Source organism: Procambarus clarkii, chromosome 43 (genome assembly GCF_040958095.1).
Source record: "Procambarus clarkii isolate CNS0578487 chromosome 43, FALCON_Pclarkii_2.0, whole genome shotgun sequence".
Taxonomy (NCBI): Eukaryota; Metazoa; Arthropoda; class Malacostraca; order Decapoda; family Cambaridae; genus Procambarus; species Procambarus clarkii.
The window spans coordinates 30,851,461-30,866,446 of NC_091192.1; the positions used below are offsets into that span (position 1 = coordinate 30,851,461).

The window sequence follows — 14,986 nt, forward strand, 5'->3', positions numbered from 1 at the left end:
TTACACTTAGGTAATTACATCGCCGCGCCGCTGTCTGCGCAGCTTCCCCCTCCCTAGGAGGGGAAAGGGGGAGCTCCAGACCCCCATGCCGGCTATCCACCCGTCAGTTCTAAGGCTGATGCTAGAGGCAGAGGTCGTGTGATCTGGCTCCAAAGATTTTCCAGCACTGTGTTTAGCCCTTTAAATAAGCAACACATCATATGATGGGTTGAGTGACTTGCAGTAACTTGTGCTCCACATCATATGATGTATTGGAGTACCGTGCAAGATTGAAAAGGCCCGTGGAGTAGAGGGGGCTTCCATGCGCTGCCCAGGGGCTATAGTAAACAGCCGTCATTTTGTAAAAAATCCAGCTCACGCTTCCATCACGTGGGAAGCATCAGTTACCCAGCAGCCACCATGTTGCGCGCACGGCCGAACGCTTCCCAGGCACGCACCACGCAATCACTCACCCAAGAGCAAATAACCAGTGAATTATTTTCTGATGGTGAGGAAAGTGATTTTGATGACTCTAACATTGATAAAGACTACACACAATTGACCGATGATAGTAGCACCGACAGTGAAAATGAGATACAGCCGCCTCCCATGGCGAGGCCTATACGCTCACCCATGCCACCTCGCCCAGTGTCTACTCCAATTCACCCTCGACCACACAGTTCCTGTGCTTATTTAGAGTCTGAGGATATTTTTGGTAACGAGTCAGAGGAAAGTGACTTTTTTTTCTGGTTTTAGTGAAGTGGAATCAGAACATAGTGTTACCGAGCCTGGTGCCAGTACCAGTGGTGTTACTGGGCGAGAATTTGTCGCATCAGCAGTGTCTCGCCCAGCCAAGTGCCACCGCATGGAACAACATGAAGCACCAAGAGCCTCATGTTCACGTGCTTCCACTCACATGCACGTAGCCGCCGTACTGTGCATAGACGGGCTTCAGCTCCTGGTCCATGGTGTGCATCGCTTCCTCGTTGTCGTGCCTCTGTTGCGTCTCGCAGGACACCAGGTGTACTAGTGTGGAGTGATGGTGCTGGTTTTATTCCTCGAATTCCTGCCTTTGACAATAAAGACATTGGGATTACAGAGCTTTCCCCAATAATGGAGAGGATATGAGTGAATTGGATTATTTTACAGCATTCTATGATGAGCTGCTCATGGAATATATTGTACACCAAACGAACCTTCATGCGGCTTATCTCATTAGAAGAGAGATAACAGAATTTTCACGATTGTAACGTTGGAAAACCACCACTGTAGGTGAAATGTATGTGTTTTTAGCAATATGTATGTTGATGAAGCACTGTGTCAAACACGCTATCACAGATTACTGAAGCAAAGATCTGACTATTCCAACACCTTTCTTCGGGAAATATATGTCCCGAGACAGGTTTCAGATACTCCTTAGGTGTCTGCATTTTGCAAGTAAAGAGGACTGGACAGAGGATGATAGACTTTGGCGAGTGAGGCACTATATGAATGAAATGATTGGAAAGTTCAGAGATTTTTACGTACCAGCACAGAAGCTGGTAATTGACGAATCCCTTGTACTTTTCAAAGGACGTGTTTCATTCAAGCAGTATATTCCCTCAAAACGAAACAGATTTGGATTGAAATTCTTTGTACTGTGTGACTGTGAAACAGGATACGTGTTACACTTGATTCTGTATTCAGCTAGCGATGTAGACACTCCCGGTAATGACGAACATGGTTTCTCGGGTAGTGTGGTGAAGTCACTCATGGCACCATGGATGAACAAGGGCCACATCTTATACACAGATAACTACTATACAAGTCCATTGCTAGCTATGTTCTTGATTGAAAATAGAACCGGATTGGTTGGCACAGTAAAGGCATGAAGAAGAGAAATGCCAGTGTTTGACGGTAGACTTGCAGTTGGTGAGTGCCAGCTACAGAAATGTGATCAAATACTCTCGGTTTGGTGGGAAGACGAGAGAGAAGTGAACATGCTGACAACCATTCATGAGGGTACAATGGTGAACAGTGGCAAGGTGAACCGTGTAACGAAAGAACCCGTATATAAGCCAGATTGTGTTCTTGACTATAATATCAACATGTGTTTGATTGATAAGGTAGGTAAAGCTGTAAGGTAGGTGATAAGGCTGACATGATGGTTGGTACTATTGAGTGTGTGTGTGCGGAAAACATTGAAATGGACGAAAAAAGTGTTTTTCCATCTTATTGACATAAGCATGTTGAACTGCAATAATATGTATCATATAATAATATGTATGTATGAACTGCAATAATATATATAATAATATGCATAATAATAATATGTATGAAAACTGGACGCAAACCTAGTTTCCGTGCGCTTGCTTTTACACTTGCGACACAGTTATTCGCAAAGTTTGGTAAAGATGTCCCTGGCATACAAAGACCAATCATGAACCCAGTGTTGCAGCATGCTGTAACACCCAGGCTCGCTCACAAGGAGGCCTTTCAACAACACAGACTAAAACATTTGCCACCAGCTGGAAAGCGTGCAATAGGCCAACGTGAATGCCTAGTATGTAAAACAACAAAAAGGAGAGAACAGAAACGTAAAGTGGTGCAAACATGGTGTGAAGCGTGTGCAGTTCCATTGTGTGCGGTCGACTGCTTCAACGACTACCACTCTCTCCAATAATTCTAAATGTGCAATAATAGTGCAAAAACCTGTACATAGTGCGTGCTTGTGTGTACATATAATAATGAACATTGTGATTACATAATATAATGGCGTAATGGAAAACATTTGTGTGAGCATGTGTATACTCAATGTATGCAACATTTATTGACAATGACTGTGATGTAACATTATGTGCAACACAATTAGTGACTAATATTGCTAATAAAATAGGCCTAGACACTGTAAATAATGACGCGAAAATAAATTCGTGGCAACTCTGGCTGCTTGAAGACCGCGCGCGACGCCTCTGGGATGCACCGTGCATGAGCGATCATGCAGGGTGTGACATCATCGCCCATATTGTCGGCTCAATTACGTCGTCGGTAAGTTGCTGACTTCTGCTGACTATGCGGGTACTGGCAGTATGGGCATTGCATGTTGAGTTTAGGTAATGGCAACACGCTAGGTTGTTTGCTCCCCGAAATCCCCGAGGCTGCCCCGTTTTGATTGGTGTGACGGGGCTTGGGGATGTTGGTTGCTTCAGTTTTGTTCCCTTCCGCGCCCCTTGTCTTTTCCCTGTTATTGCTCGTCCGGGGTCCCCCTTCTTCCCTGCATCCGTATCCTTACCGTCTGTAGGTTTGGGGTCGGGGCGGGGCTGTAATGGTCTTGAGACTTGGGCAATCTCGGGGAATTCCCGTTCCGGGAGTGTGACGGAGACATTCGAGCCTGTTCCTCCAGCCTCGTTGTATGAGTCTGCCAGTGGGCTGCCTTCTTTAGTACTTTTCCGGCTGCCCTGGCATTTACTTGGGAGGCTGGGGCTTTGGAGGGACGGCTTGGCCCCTGGCCTGCCGAGTGGGTTCCCGGGGCTGGAGAGGGGCTTACATGGGGGACCCCTCAGGCCCCGTTGGACCCCACCGAGGTATACGAGGAGTGGGTTCCCCCCCCCCCCTCTCTCTCTCTGTACGAGTTGTTGGGTGTCGGCCCCTCCCCGGGTTCGGCTCCCTGTCCCTTGGATCTGTCGAGTCCTTCCTGTCAGGGAAAATTTTCTCCGTGTAGTCACCCTTCTTCTTGAGACGGAACTTCTCCATCATGTTCCTCTCTTCTAGGGGTTCTGCATGACTTTTGGTCTCTGGTGCGACTGTGCCTTTATGTGCCTTCGTGCTCTGTGCTTGCTTCTATATGTTCTCGAAGATTCAGGAAGATTTTCGCTTGTTCCCGTATTATTGGAACATCTGTCGTCTTCCAGTGTGGCTTTCCTCCGGTCTGTTCTAGGGCTTGTTGGTCCTCTTCCATGCTTCTTTTCAGTTTTTGGTCCTTTTTCGTTCTTTGTGGTTGCATTTTCTCTCCGTGCTTTGTCTCGGCACTGCTCATTTTCTTTCAGTGTGTCTCGTTGGTGCCTTCCCGCTTAGTGGGTTGCACGGTTCGGACCTCCTGTCCTGCACAGGGTGGCCAGATTGGGCTGCTTGTAGCCCAATTGGGCTCCTTGTAGCCCAAATGAAAAGCCAGCTATGTATGTTTTGCTACTTACTCTTTTCGGCTACTGTTGAATTACGCTGGCTGTGTCCTCTGCACAGGACTTCCCTTGTTCAGAAACATATTTTGTCTAGTTTTATGGTCAAATTCATGATTCGCATGAATCATGCGAATCATAAAGGGGGGTTTCTTACAACCACAGGGGGGTTTCTATAGGCCCTTGCTTCTCGTGCCTCTCTGAGGGGGGGACCAGATTCTGGCTCGTGGTCCCCGGTAGGCAAGAACTCCAAGCACTTTGACTGATACCAGAAAGTTATACATATCCATTCAGCCTGGATAGCTCCGGGGAGCCTCCGGGACTCACCCAGAAAATGACGTTTCATTACATTCAAGGCTGGTTTTTTCTTGATCAACATCTCATGCTGGATACTATCACTTCATATTCTGGCGCTGGCAGAGCCACTTCAACTTGCTTTTGGGGTCTGTACTGCCTCGGCTCTATTTCACAGCTACATTTCGGTGAACTTCCTCCCCCTTCTTCCAAATGAGTGGGGGAGGTGGGGCGAATGAGCTCCTGCTAATTCCAAGAGAATTCAATTATTTGTTTGCATAGTTGGGGAAGTTCTTTAACTTTCGCTGCACGGCATTTATTGTGACATTCGTCAAAAATAAAATTCCCCCCCCCCCCCCCCAAAAAAAAACAAAAAAAAAATTCTTTGTAAATTGTTCAAATCTCTTCCCAAAACATGTACATGTAAAAATAAATATAAAAAACAACTTTGGCTGTGGCGACCTGGAGAAGATGCAATATGACATCACCGATACGTGTTCGGCCGTGCAGGAATCTCCCAGAGACAGTCGCGCAGGTAATTCAAGACCCGCAAGTTGCCACAAATATACAGTACTTTCATTCATTTTTACAATGCATTTTCAATGCTTTCTAATAATTTTTTTTATCGTATCTGATGCACATTTATGTCCTTTACAATATGTACATAAATGTTCATATTGTTCCAAGGAACTGTATGTGTCACTAATGTGTCCACAAATTTTTTTATTGTCGGAATATTACTTATTCAATATTCAAACTTATTCAATTTTCAATTTATTTACACTGTACACCCACACACATTACACTGTCATACACTGTATTCACCTAGTTGTGCTTGCGGGAGTTGAACTTTGGCTCTTTGGTCCCGCCTCTCAACCGTCAATCAACTGATGTACAGATTCCTGAGGCTACTGGGCACTATCATATATACATTTGAAACTGTGTATGGGGTCAGCCTCCACCACATCACTGCCTAATGCATTCCATCTGTTAACTACTCTGACAGTGAAAAAATTCTTTTTAATGTTTATGTGGCTCATTTGGGGACTAAGTTTCCACCTGTGTCCCCTTGTTCATGTTCCACCCATGCTAAAGAGTTTGTCTTTGTCCATCCTGTCAATTCGTCTGAGAATTTTGTAGGTGGTTATCATATCTTCCCTTATTCTTCTGTTTTCCAGGGACGTGAGGTTCAACTCCTTTAGCCTTTCCTCGTAGCTCATAACTCTCAGTTTCTGGACGAGTCTGGTGGCATACCTCTGAATCTTCTCTAACTTTATCTTGTGTTTAACTAGGTATGGACTCCAGGCTGGAGCTGCATATTCCAGGATTGGTCTGACATATATGGTGTACAGGGCCCTGAATGATTCCTTACACAAGTTTCTAAAGGCAGTTCTTATGTTGGCCAACCAGGCATATGCTGCTGATGATATCCTTTTGATGTGAGCCTCTGAGAACAGGTTCGGTGTGATATTAACCCCCAGATCTTTCTCTCTCTTTGACTCTTGCAGGATTTCACTTCCCAGATAGTACCTTGTATTCAGCCTTCTGCTCCCTTTGCCTAATTTCATCACTTTACACTTTCCTGGGTTGAACTTTATTACACTGTATAAAGTGTAAAGTTTATTACACTGTTCAATACAATTGAACTGTATTACACACTTAGTACTTCGGAAGTGAGTGATGATCAAAGAAGCCGTGCATGGTACACAGCGCGACTTGACACTCGATGCACCAGGTACACACAGATTTTTGCTTCTTGTTTCTTCGTTCTGTGTGCTTGCAAACAACGCTCTCATGTACACCCTTGGCTTTAGTTCCTGTAGGTAGTATGTAGCCAAGCTTTTGACATATGTAAGGTAGGATTGAAAAGATCTAGGAAACGATCAGTGTGTAAGGTAGGATTGAAAAGATCTAGGAAAAGATCAATGTGTAAGGTAGTCTTGAAAAGATCTTGGAAAAGATCAATGACAAAATTCTGTCCTGATATCTCATATCTGTCCTGGTATCACTCATATCTTCACCTGTATATGGGAAAGTGGGTGCAACACCAACATCAGAATCATAAAATTGTCGTTTGTATGGCACAAAATTATCACAGTCCTCCCTCGCGAATTTTCCTGTGCTCTTTGTACTGGCACCACCACCACTGGCATAATAACACCACCATGGAAGCCACTAACTCTCTGTTCATCTATACTACTTGTATCAGAAGCAGTGTCACTGAATCCAGAAAATGATTCATCTTTAGTATCACTATTCAAAAATCAGAGATGACACGGGTGGTGATGATAATGGTGAGTGTGATGGCCTGGGAGGCTGCAGCACACCTGGAGCTCAACCTCTACTGCATACGCTCGCTGTATCTTCCTCATCCGTGTTGTATCACTTGTATGAGACACTAGTGTTAGGTCGTTATTGTTCCATGCTCCATCAATATCACTACTCTTATCTTCTTCAAGCATTAAGGTCTGAATTTCACCGTTAGAGAGCAATCTTTCAACACAGAGTTAGACGGGGAATTGGGAGCCAGAGGCGCGTTCGCCACCCATGGTTGCTCACTCAGAACTGAGCCAATCAGCAGCCCTATAGCATGCTGGGAATTTTTTTCAAGATGGTTGCCTCTTACTGGAGGTCCCAGGCATCCATCTCATACCCAACCCACCGCGTGCGCTTGTTTTGAATCGTACGATATCTTAAAATCTGGTTCAATGCCAGCTTCAAGTATTGTTGGGCGGTGCAGTGCAGTGGTTAAGTGGATTTCAGGGCTTCGGCCTCTTTTTGAAGTGGTTTGTTTTGACTTGCTGACTTTCTGGTTGCCTTCCCCAGTGTGATAACAAAGATAAATGTCACCACTTCCTGTGCCTCTGTGAGTGGGCCAGGTTCTAGCACTGGGGCCAGCTGAAGAACATTGTGAAGATCGTGGCAAAGACCATTACCAATTGCTAACACATGACACAGGGCTCCTCAAAACAACAGACTCAAGAAATCACTTGTGTAATAATGGAAAAGATTGTGCAGCAGACCACAGTTACACAAGAAATAGAAAGTCTGAGACAAGACAGAGCACAGAGGCCAAACAATGCAACATGGACATACAGACTCCGTAGGTGATGCGACCAGTCAGGCTGTTTGAGCAGCCGCATCAAACAGCCTGATTGAGCAGACCACCAACCAGGAAGCCTGATCAGAGACTGGGCAGCAAGGACGTTGATCCTTGGTATCCTGATGTTGACAGGTAGTAGATAGTACCATATCAGTATTGTACTCTGTATAGTAGATTCAGGGAGCCACTGAGGCTCACCCAGAAATTCACATTTCATTACATTTAATGCTGGTTTTATTTATATTTCCATATACAGTAAACAGTTTTGTGTATGTAATGTATGTTGATTTGCTTGGTCAATGTTAATATTAATGACATTAAATTGTTACCGTATTACAATTTTAATAAATGAATTTTTGCCACAGAGGAAAGTCTCTCAGATGATGAAGGAGGAAGTGCGGCAGGAACTCCTGTGGGCACCCTGGAGCGTGGCCTTCAGGGTCCATGGTCCGGATCAACAAATCGTAAACATCGTACAGCAGCACTGAAGGCAGCAAGGCAGGCAGAACTCAAGAGGTAGGAAATATATTTCCCAAGCCTTCAAATTTTCAAGAAGCCCCTCAGTTAATGTGTTCCAACACTTGCTTTTTAATATTTAATTATCTCCTGCTTACACTATCTATAAGACTTTCCATTATTTCCTATTTGTATACTATTCACATATGCACTGTTTTCAAGCCTTTAATGTCAGTTACTTTTAGATGATTTTGGGGCTTAGTGTCCCTGTGGCCCGGTCCTCGACCAGGCCTCTGACCAGGCCTCTGACCAGGCCTCTGACCAGGCCTCTGACCAGGCCTCTGACCAGGCCTCCTTTCCAGTTGGAAAGCTTATTGATATTTTTGAGCTAGGGCTAGGCACCAGATTTAAAATTTACTGAAGCATTATATGGCATTCTGTACACTGTGTACCTAATAACTCCTCACCAAATATGCCCATTCTTTACAAAGTGCAGTTGTCATCATTTGTTGATGAGGAACTGGAAGTTGAAATCAGACTTCAAACTATTTTGTGGCCTACCATGACTGCTGGAAGACTTAAGTTGAGATATTGGAATAAAATGACTACATACATTTGTACAAAAACATTGACACAAATATACTTCATCTGACAATGACTGCATTGCACTAGACAAACAATGCATCATGATGACTGCACTCTGAGGGCTAACAAACCATGTGGAATTCTTAAACAAATTTTTGATGTGAGCCTACATCTCTAGCTTTTGTAGGCAGTTGAAATGTCCAAGTGATTCTACATGAAACCATCATATGGGGTGCTTCAAGTATAAAAATCTTTTATTCCAAGTGTTTTTCACTGTAATAGTTGTTCTTCATTAAAGACTGTTTCCCTCTATTGTAGGCTTAGAATGGCGCAAGAAATTCAGCGGCAGCTAGAGGAGTGTGAAGTAAAGACCAGAGAGCTGGAGGAAAGAGGGGTGGCAGTAGAGAAAGCACTTCGAGGAGAAAGTGTAAGTACTCTTGTGGATAATATATAGAACCTTCAACAGCTCGTTATCAAGATTTCACAAGCACCAAACATGAAGTAGGTTTTCATAACCAGAAGGCTTAGAATCTTAACTACAGGTCTAATCTATTGAGGTCAATGTTCATTAGTTCGAGAAGGAAACATCTGTAATGTAGATGATTCAACTTCACATACACACACAAAGTTTAGACTCTTTATGATACCCTGACAGTTAACACACAATAGTAGTCAACCATGTATACTGTATTTGATATGGGTTACAGTATGCTGAAATGGCATCAGAAGACTATGGACCATAATGCTAAAAGGCAGTCCTTGTGGTGAGGTGGCACTTGTACACTGTGGGCTGTATGGGCAAGTTGAATGCAGAGTCCATCGTTGAGGCTGCTGTGAGGTGTTACAACTGACTGAGCTGTGCTGGAACTGATTCTACTGGATGGCTCAATTTTATATACCCATCTGATGTATGTATCAACACTACTTTGCAGATTAGCCAAGAAGAAGCATCTTGGTCCAGAGAAATATGTGGACATAGGGGTAGCAGCTTTCAGCATGGCAGATGCTTTTACACATCCAATATTGTGGTGATTTTAATTTGATAAGATGTCGAAATTTTGACACTGGTCAATGGCATCAAAAATTGATGGGCATTAAGTGTGACGACATGTTGATTTCAAAACTAGAATTTTTGTTAACTTCAACAATGTCCAACTTTTCATTCATTCACAAAATTGTGTTCTTGTTTTATTCAATACAGCTTTATCAGTTTTATCCTCAATAGTCCTGTATTGGCACAATATGTATACATGTATATAAAAATATATACAGTATGCCTATTGTGTGAAAATTATATATAATAGGTCTTAAAGTAAAAAGAAATATAGCATTGAACACATTGGTAAATACTTCCTTCTGATCCAGTTCGTCTGTTGCTCTCCAAGCCAGAGCCTTATGGTCCAGGACACAATACACACACAGCTCTAGTTTGATGTATAAAGCCCCTGCCCCCTCACATTAGCAGGCAAAATTGCAAATGTATTTCTCAAGCAGTTGGAGCAGTGAAACAGTGGAGAGAGTAATTCGATTTATCAATTATTGCTGCACAAATCGTTAAAAGAGTCAGGGGTGCTGGTTGGCTACAGTACTTAATTTGCAAGTTTTGTCCCCTTGGTTACTTTCCAAGCCACTTTGCCATGGCTGCAAAAAATTGAATACTTACCTAAAAGACTCCAATTTAACAAGTGCCCCCCAGGTGCCAATGTTACCGCCACTTAGGACAAGTAACTGGGTTCTTGATGTTGTAACCTCTTTTATAGTATCTGATCCCAAGTCGGTAGTATGCTTTCAAGAACTGGTTATATAGCGCAATAAGGAATAAGGGAGGATGAACAATACACAGTTCCCTATAAGAGTATATTCACCAATATATTTACACCATCACCGTTAAAAATATATTAGATTAAATAGATTATGAATACACATATGTACAGTCGTGTCACTTTTATGTAGGACACTTTTCACTTGGCAATGTTCATCAACTCCAATGTTTCCACCTTGTACACATGTACTGAACTGGGGAGTTCATCTTTTACTTGGGCCAAACCACCGACACAGTATCACGAGGTGCCTACACCCCACTATCGCTCTCCAGCTACTCGCTGGCAGAGGACTTCAGCCACACACTGATCAGGGTCACAAACAACCATATACAGGGGTAGCTAACCCCTGGCAGAAGCCTTTAGCAACCGGCTAGCAGCAGTTCACTATAGGCACCTCACTGTCGTCTGTTACTCTCCCAAGCCAATCCCAGGGTACGCCAATCTCTACCAACACTGTAGCTAACACTAACTGCTTAGATCGGCGGTGGCTTACTTGGTCGTCTTCCAGGACCAAGCTGAGAGTATGTGGACTGCCCAAGGTAAACTGCCTTCCTCAGTACGACTGCCTCCACACGTCACCTCTGTGGACATAAAACGTCATCCGTTAAATGGACGGTACACTGGGGAAACCATGAGGTAACACTCACCTGGGAGTTGACATTATGCTCTGTAGCACAACAGATGGTGCTGATCGTGACACACCACTAACCAGAAATCATCGACAACAACCTCTCTGTCTGACCAAAGCAGGAAACAGGAGCCATTCATTGCTGCCACACCACCATCCACAGATGGTGTTGTACACGTAGCATCCAATACCAGGAGGTTTGGAGTGCAGACCCATAGTTGGCGCTGAAATTGCCACTCTACACTCCGACGATGGTGACGAGACCGTAACAGCCAAAATGCAGAGATAGCAGAGGCACTTACCCAGCAGTGGAATCCCAGGGCCTGACAGTGGACCTTGAGCATGACCCAATCAACCTGAAAAGTTAGTGAAGTGAAATAAATCATCACATGCTGGAGTGCACCAAAGAATGCTATACTGGCACTCTTAACACTAAGCAACCTAAAAGAGCACAAGCCTCCAGTGAAATCAGGCCAAATTGTATAGTCAGTGGCATCCAAATGCAGGGATGGTGCCAAAAGCCAAGCAAAGTAAAGGAGAAAAATCAGGATAGCCACCCACAAGCAAAACTGATGACAGAACCTGGTGGTCAGGTGTGTAGTATGTGTGGCCTGCAAAGACACTTGTGCAGGTCCAACACAAATGGCCAGAAAGGAAACCAGTCATTACATGCCAAAGTTATACAGTAGTCAGATCAAGCAGCTCCATATGCAGCATCAGACCAGACACAACAGAAATAACTCCTCATTTACCAAAGAATATACCCAACAACCCTCAGGCACAAATGATGTGCTTGGACTCGAGTCTGCCAGACCAGACAGGGAACCGAAAATGAAGCGGCTTAGGACAAAATGCAATAACCACACAAATAGAAAACAATTTAAACTCCAAAGAACAAATCCCAAACTCCTAGTGAGTGGTAAAGGCTCATTCAACTCACACATGTTCAGCAAGATGTGGGCAATATGCCTTACTTTTCCGTGGGGAGCCCCTACGGCTCCCTGGAGCTTATCGGGCTAATGTATGTTATATTAGACCGGGACGTTAGCTAAGGAGTTCAGATCTACCAGGGACCAGCGCCAGAACCTGGCCCCTTCAGAGAGGTTTCAGAGAGCAATGGCCCTGGAAAAACCCCTTTGTGGTTGGGGTTTTCCTTATCTGCCATCGACCGGGGTTAGGCACCCAGAAAGGTAGGCATAACAAAACAAACCCCACATGGTAAAAAACTAAAGCAAAAAAACGAACAGAGCAGTAGAAACTCCCTACAATCCCAAGGAAACAAGCAAACATCACACTTTACTGCTGCGCCGATCGTCCGCGCAGCCCTCCTCGCCCCGAGAGGGGAAGGGGGGAGCCCCGGACCTACCTCGCCGGCTGCCTAGCTTCAGTTCGTAAGCTAATGTCAACCAGGATAAACGCTTCTCTGGCCTCAGTTTCCTAGGCGGTGTTTGCCTTGTGTGGCGTTCACTGCCGTGTGTTGTGTTGTGCGGTGGCCAGGAGTACCTCATCAGTGCCAGGGCTGCATACGCTTAGTGGGTGACAGGGTTATCTTCTCTGAGGCGTTCGGGAACCATTCCCATAGAGGTTCTTGCTGCTCGACATTTGCCTCGCACTTAGGGCCAACTGGGGCTTGGGGCCCTTATTTGGCCCTGGGTAGGGACTGGTATTGTGCTGGTTAAGGCGTCAAGGTGTTGCGTGACCTGCCACCTAAGTGGCGACCAGTTCCTGTTGCCTCTGGAGACGGTGTACTTTTGCAGGGGTTTTCTTTTTGTTTTTATTTTCAATTGCCTGGTGGGGGTCTGCCCAGTGTGGCTATAGTTCCACTGGTAGTGTTCGGTGGCCCTCTGCTAGGCCCCTGTGATTGTACACGTTGCAGAGGTTTTCAGTGCTATCCTCTACCCTCTTGTTATTTTTGGGTTTCTTAACCGGTTAGCAACACCTTACCTGGACTTTCCGTAGCAGTCAGCCTACGGGCCCTGGAAACCCCCGTCTGGGCTCGGTGGACCATTGAATGTGTTTTCTGGGTTCCAACCCGTCTTGTATGGGATCGTTGGTTGCTGTGCCCTTGTCTCCGAGTGACAGTCGCTACTTTTACCTCCATCATGCTGCCTGTTGGGTCACTGACACCTTGACCCGGAGTCTTACGAGAAATATTCTCTGCTTGTTCTCCAGTACTCTCCTCACTCGGATGCCCCGAGGCCGCCCCGTTTTGGATAGGTGCTGTTCGCCCCTTTCCCTCCCTGTTCCCAACTCCGGACCGTCTGCGAATTTCGGGGTCGGGGCGGGGTTTAGTTGGGGCTGAGACTCGGGCGGTTTTCGGGGGCTGCCACGTTCGGGTTGGGGACGGAGGTTTTCAAGCCTGTTCCTCCTGCCAAGGCTTCTGGGTCTTACCAGCGGCCCTTTCTTGCTGCCTTTCCCATGGACTCTTCCTTTTCTTTAAGGGCGGAGGGCTTGGAGGACGGCTCTGCCCCTGGGCCTCTGTTGCTGGTTCCTGGGGCTGTGGGGAATGCCTGCTAGCAGTTCTGGGGCGGTTTGCCCCTGCCTGGGTTTTCTGCTTTTGGGCGGAGTTTTTCGCCCATCCAGTCTGCTTGCTTCCCACTTTTGCTGGCGTGTATTAGTGTCTTTTGCGTCGGTCACAGCCCTCTGTTCTGGTGGCCATTTTCTTCTGCCGGTTTCCCGGCGTGGCCACCAGGGCGGCGTTGCGGTTTGTTTACATGCGCCTGGGTGTGCAAGATAGCTTCTGGGGTGAGTTTTCACCCTTTTTTCAGGGGTTTTATTCTCCTGTTGTCATTTCTTTGCTTTTCTGGTGTTTTCTGCCCGCTTCCTGTTCCTCTGGGAACGTTTGAGTGTTGATTTTATACCAGGTTTTCCATTTTATCTGTTTTGGGTCTGGGCCCTTGGGTTTGGGCTCAGTGTCCCTGGCTGTTATGCTTGCTCCCACACCTTGTCCCTCGGTTTTCGGTCTGTTTTGACAGTTTCTCTGGGGGTTCTGTGTGGGGGCTGTGCTTTGCCTTTCTGTGGTGTATCTCCGCCGGCAAATGTGGTGGTTTGGGCTCCCCCCTGGTTCGATTCTGGGTTCCTTTGGGTTCTTTGGTTTCGTTCCGAAGGTTTCTTCCTCTTGGGGCCCCCTTTGTCGGTTCAGGGGGCTTTGTTTCCTTGTGTGTGACCCGGTTCTGCCTTCTGGAGTTCCGGGGTCTTCCTGGCTTGCAGACTGATCTTTTTGGGTCTTGGCACATGTTGTGGTCGTGCTGGGACTTGGAGGTTTTGTTGTCGAGGTGGGCCTTTTGATGCAGTTTTGTGCCTTCTTTGCCTGGCCGGCGTGGTGCTCTCTGCCCACTGGTCGGCGGCTTGTATTTTTCTTTTCACGTGCATGTGTATGTACACATGTACATGGGTACATTGTGTGTGTGTGCACATGTGTATGTGCATACACATGTGTGTGTAACATACCTTGTCTGAATGTGTATATGTACCTTTTCTTTTGGAGGGGGCTCTGTTCTATTCTCTGTTGATGGGATGCTGGGGGAGCAGCTTGCTCTGTTGACTCTCACATGGTCCCTCAGTTAGTGGGCGCTTTTGGTTGTCTTCCGGCCTCTGGTAGCGGCGGTGGACGGCTTCTCCCCCTTTGGGGGGTTCAGGGCTGGCGGGGTGGGCTTCATCCCCTGCACTTCGTCATGTCATCTTAGTGGGTGCGTTGGACGTGGTTGATCCGCCCCATCCTTCTGGGGTTCCCGTCTGCTCTTTGCAGACATGGGCCTGTTGAATCTGCGGTTCTTCTGGACTTCTTCAGTCTGCGCCCTGGATTCTATGCCCTCATCGGAGGACTGTTGTCTCCTGTCCGGCTTCTGTTGGGGCCGGGTGCCTGGATGGTGGCCCTGGATCTCCAGGTCAATTCTTGGCACGGTCCTCTCCAGTTTTCCGGGACTGGCACAGTTGGTGGTGGGGCTTCATGCTTGCCGCTTTT

General features: G+C 46.1%; 1 protein-coding gene across 4 annotated transcripts in view; it reads left to right on the forward strand.

Moving 5' to 3' along the window:
* Positions 1-14,986, forward strand: part of Mical (Molecule interacting with CasL) — a 309,683-nt gene that overhangs the window by 276,477 nt on the left and 18,220 nt on the right. For all 4 annotated transcript variants that reach the window (XR_006772583.2, XR_006772585.2, XR_006772586.2 and 1 more), the window contains 2 exons: positions 7,896-8,046; positions 8,890-8,998. Coding sequence is in view for 1 of the 4 variants with exons in the window: in XM_045738827.2 (XP_045594783.1) it covers positions 7,896-8,046; positions 8,890-8,998 (260 nt within the window). In the remaining 3 variants the exon portion in view is untranslated. The remainder of the gene's footprint in view (positions 1-7,895; positions 8,047-8,889; positions 8,999-14,986) is intronic.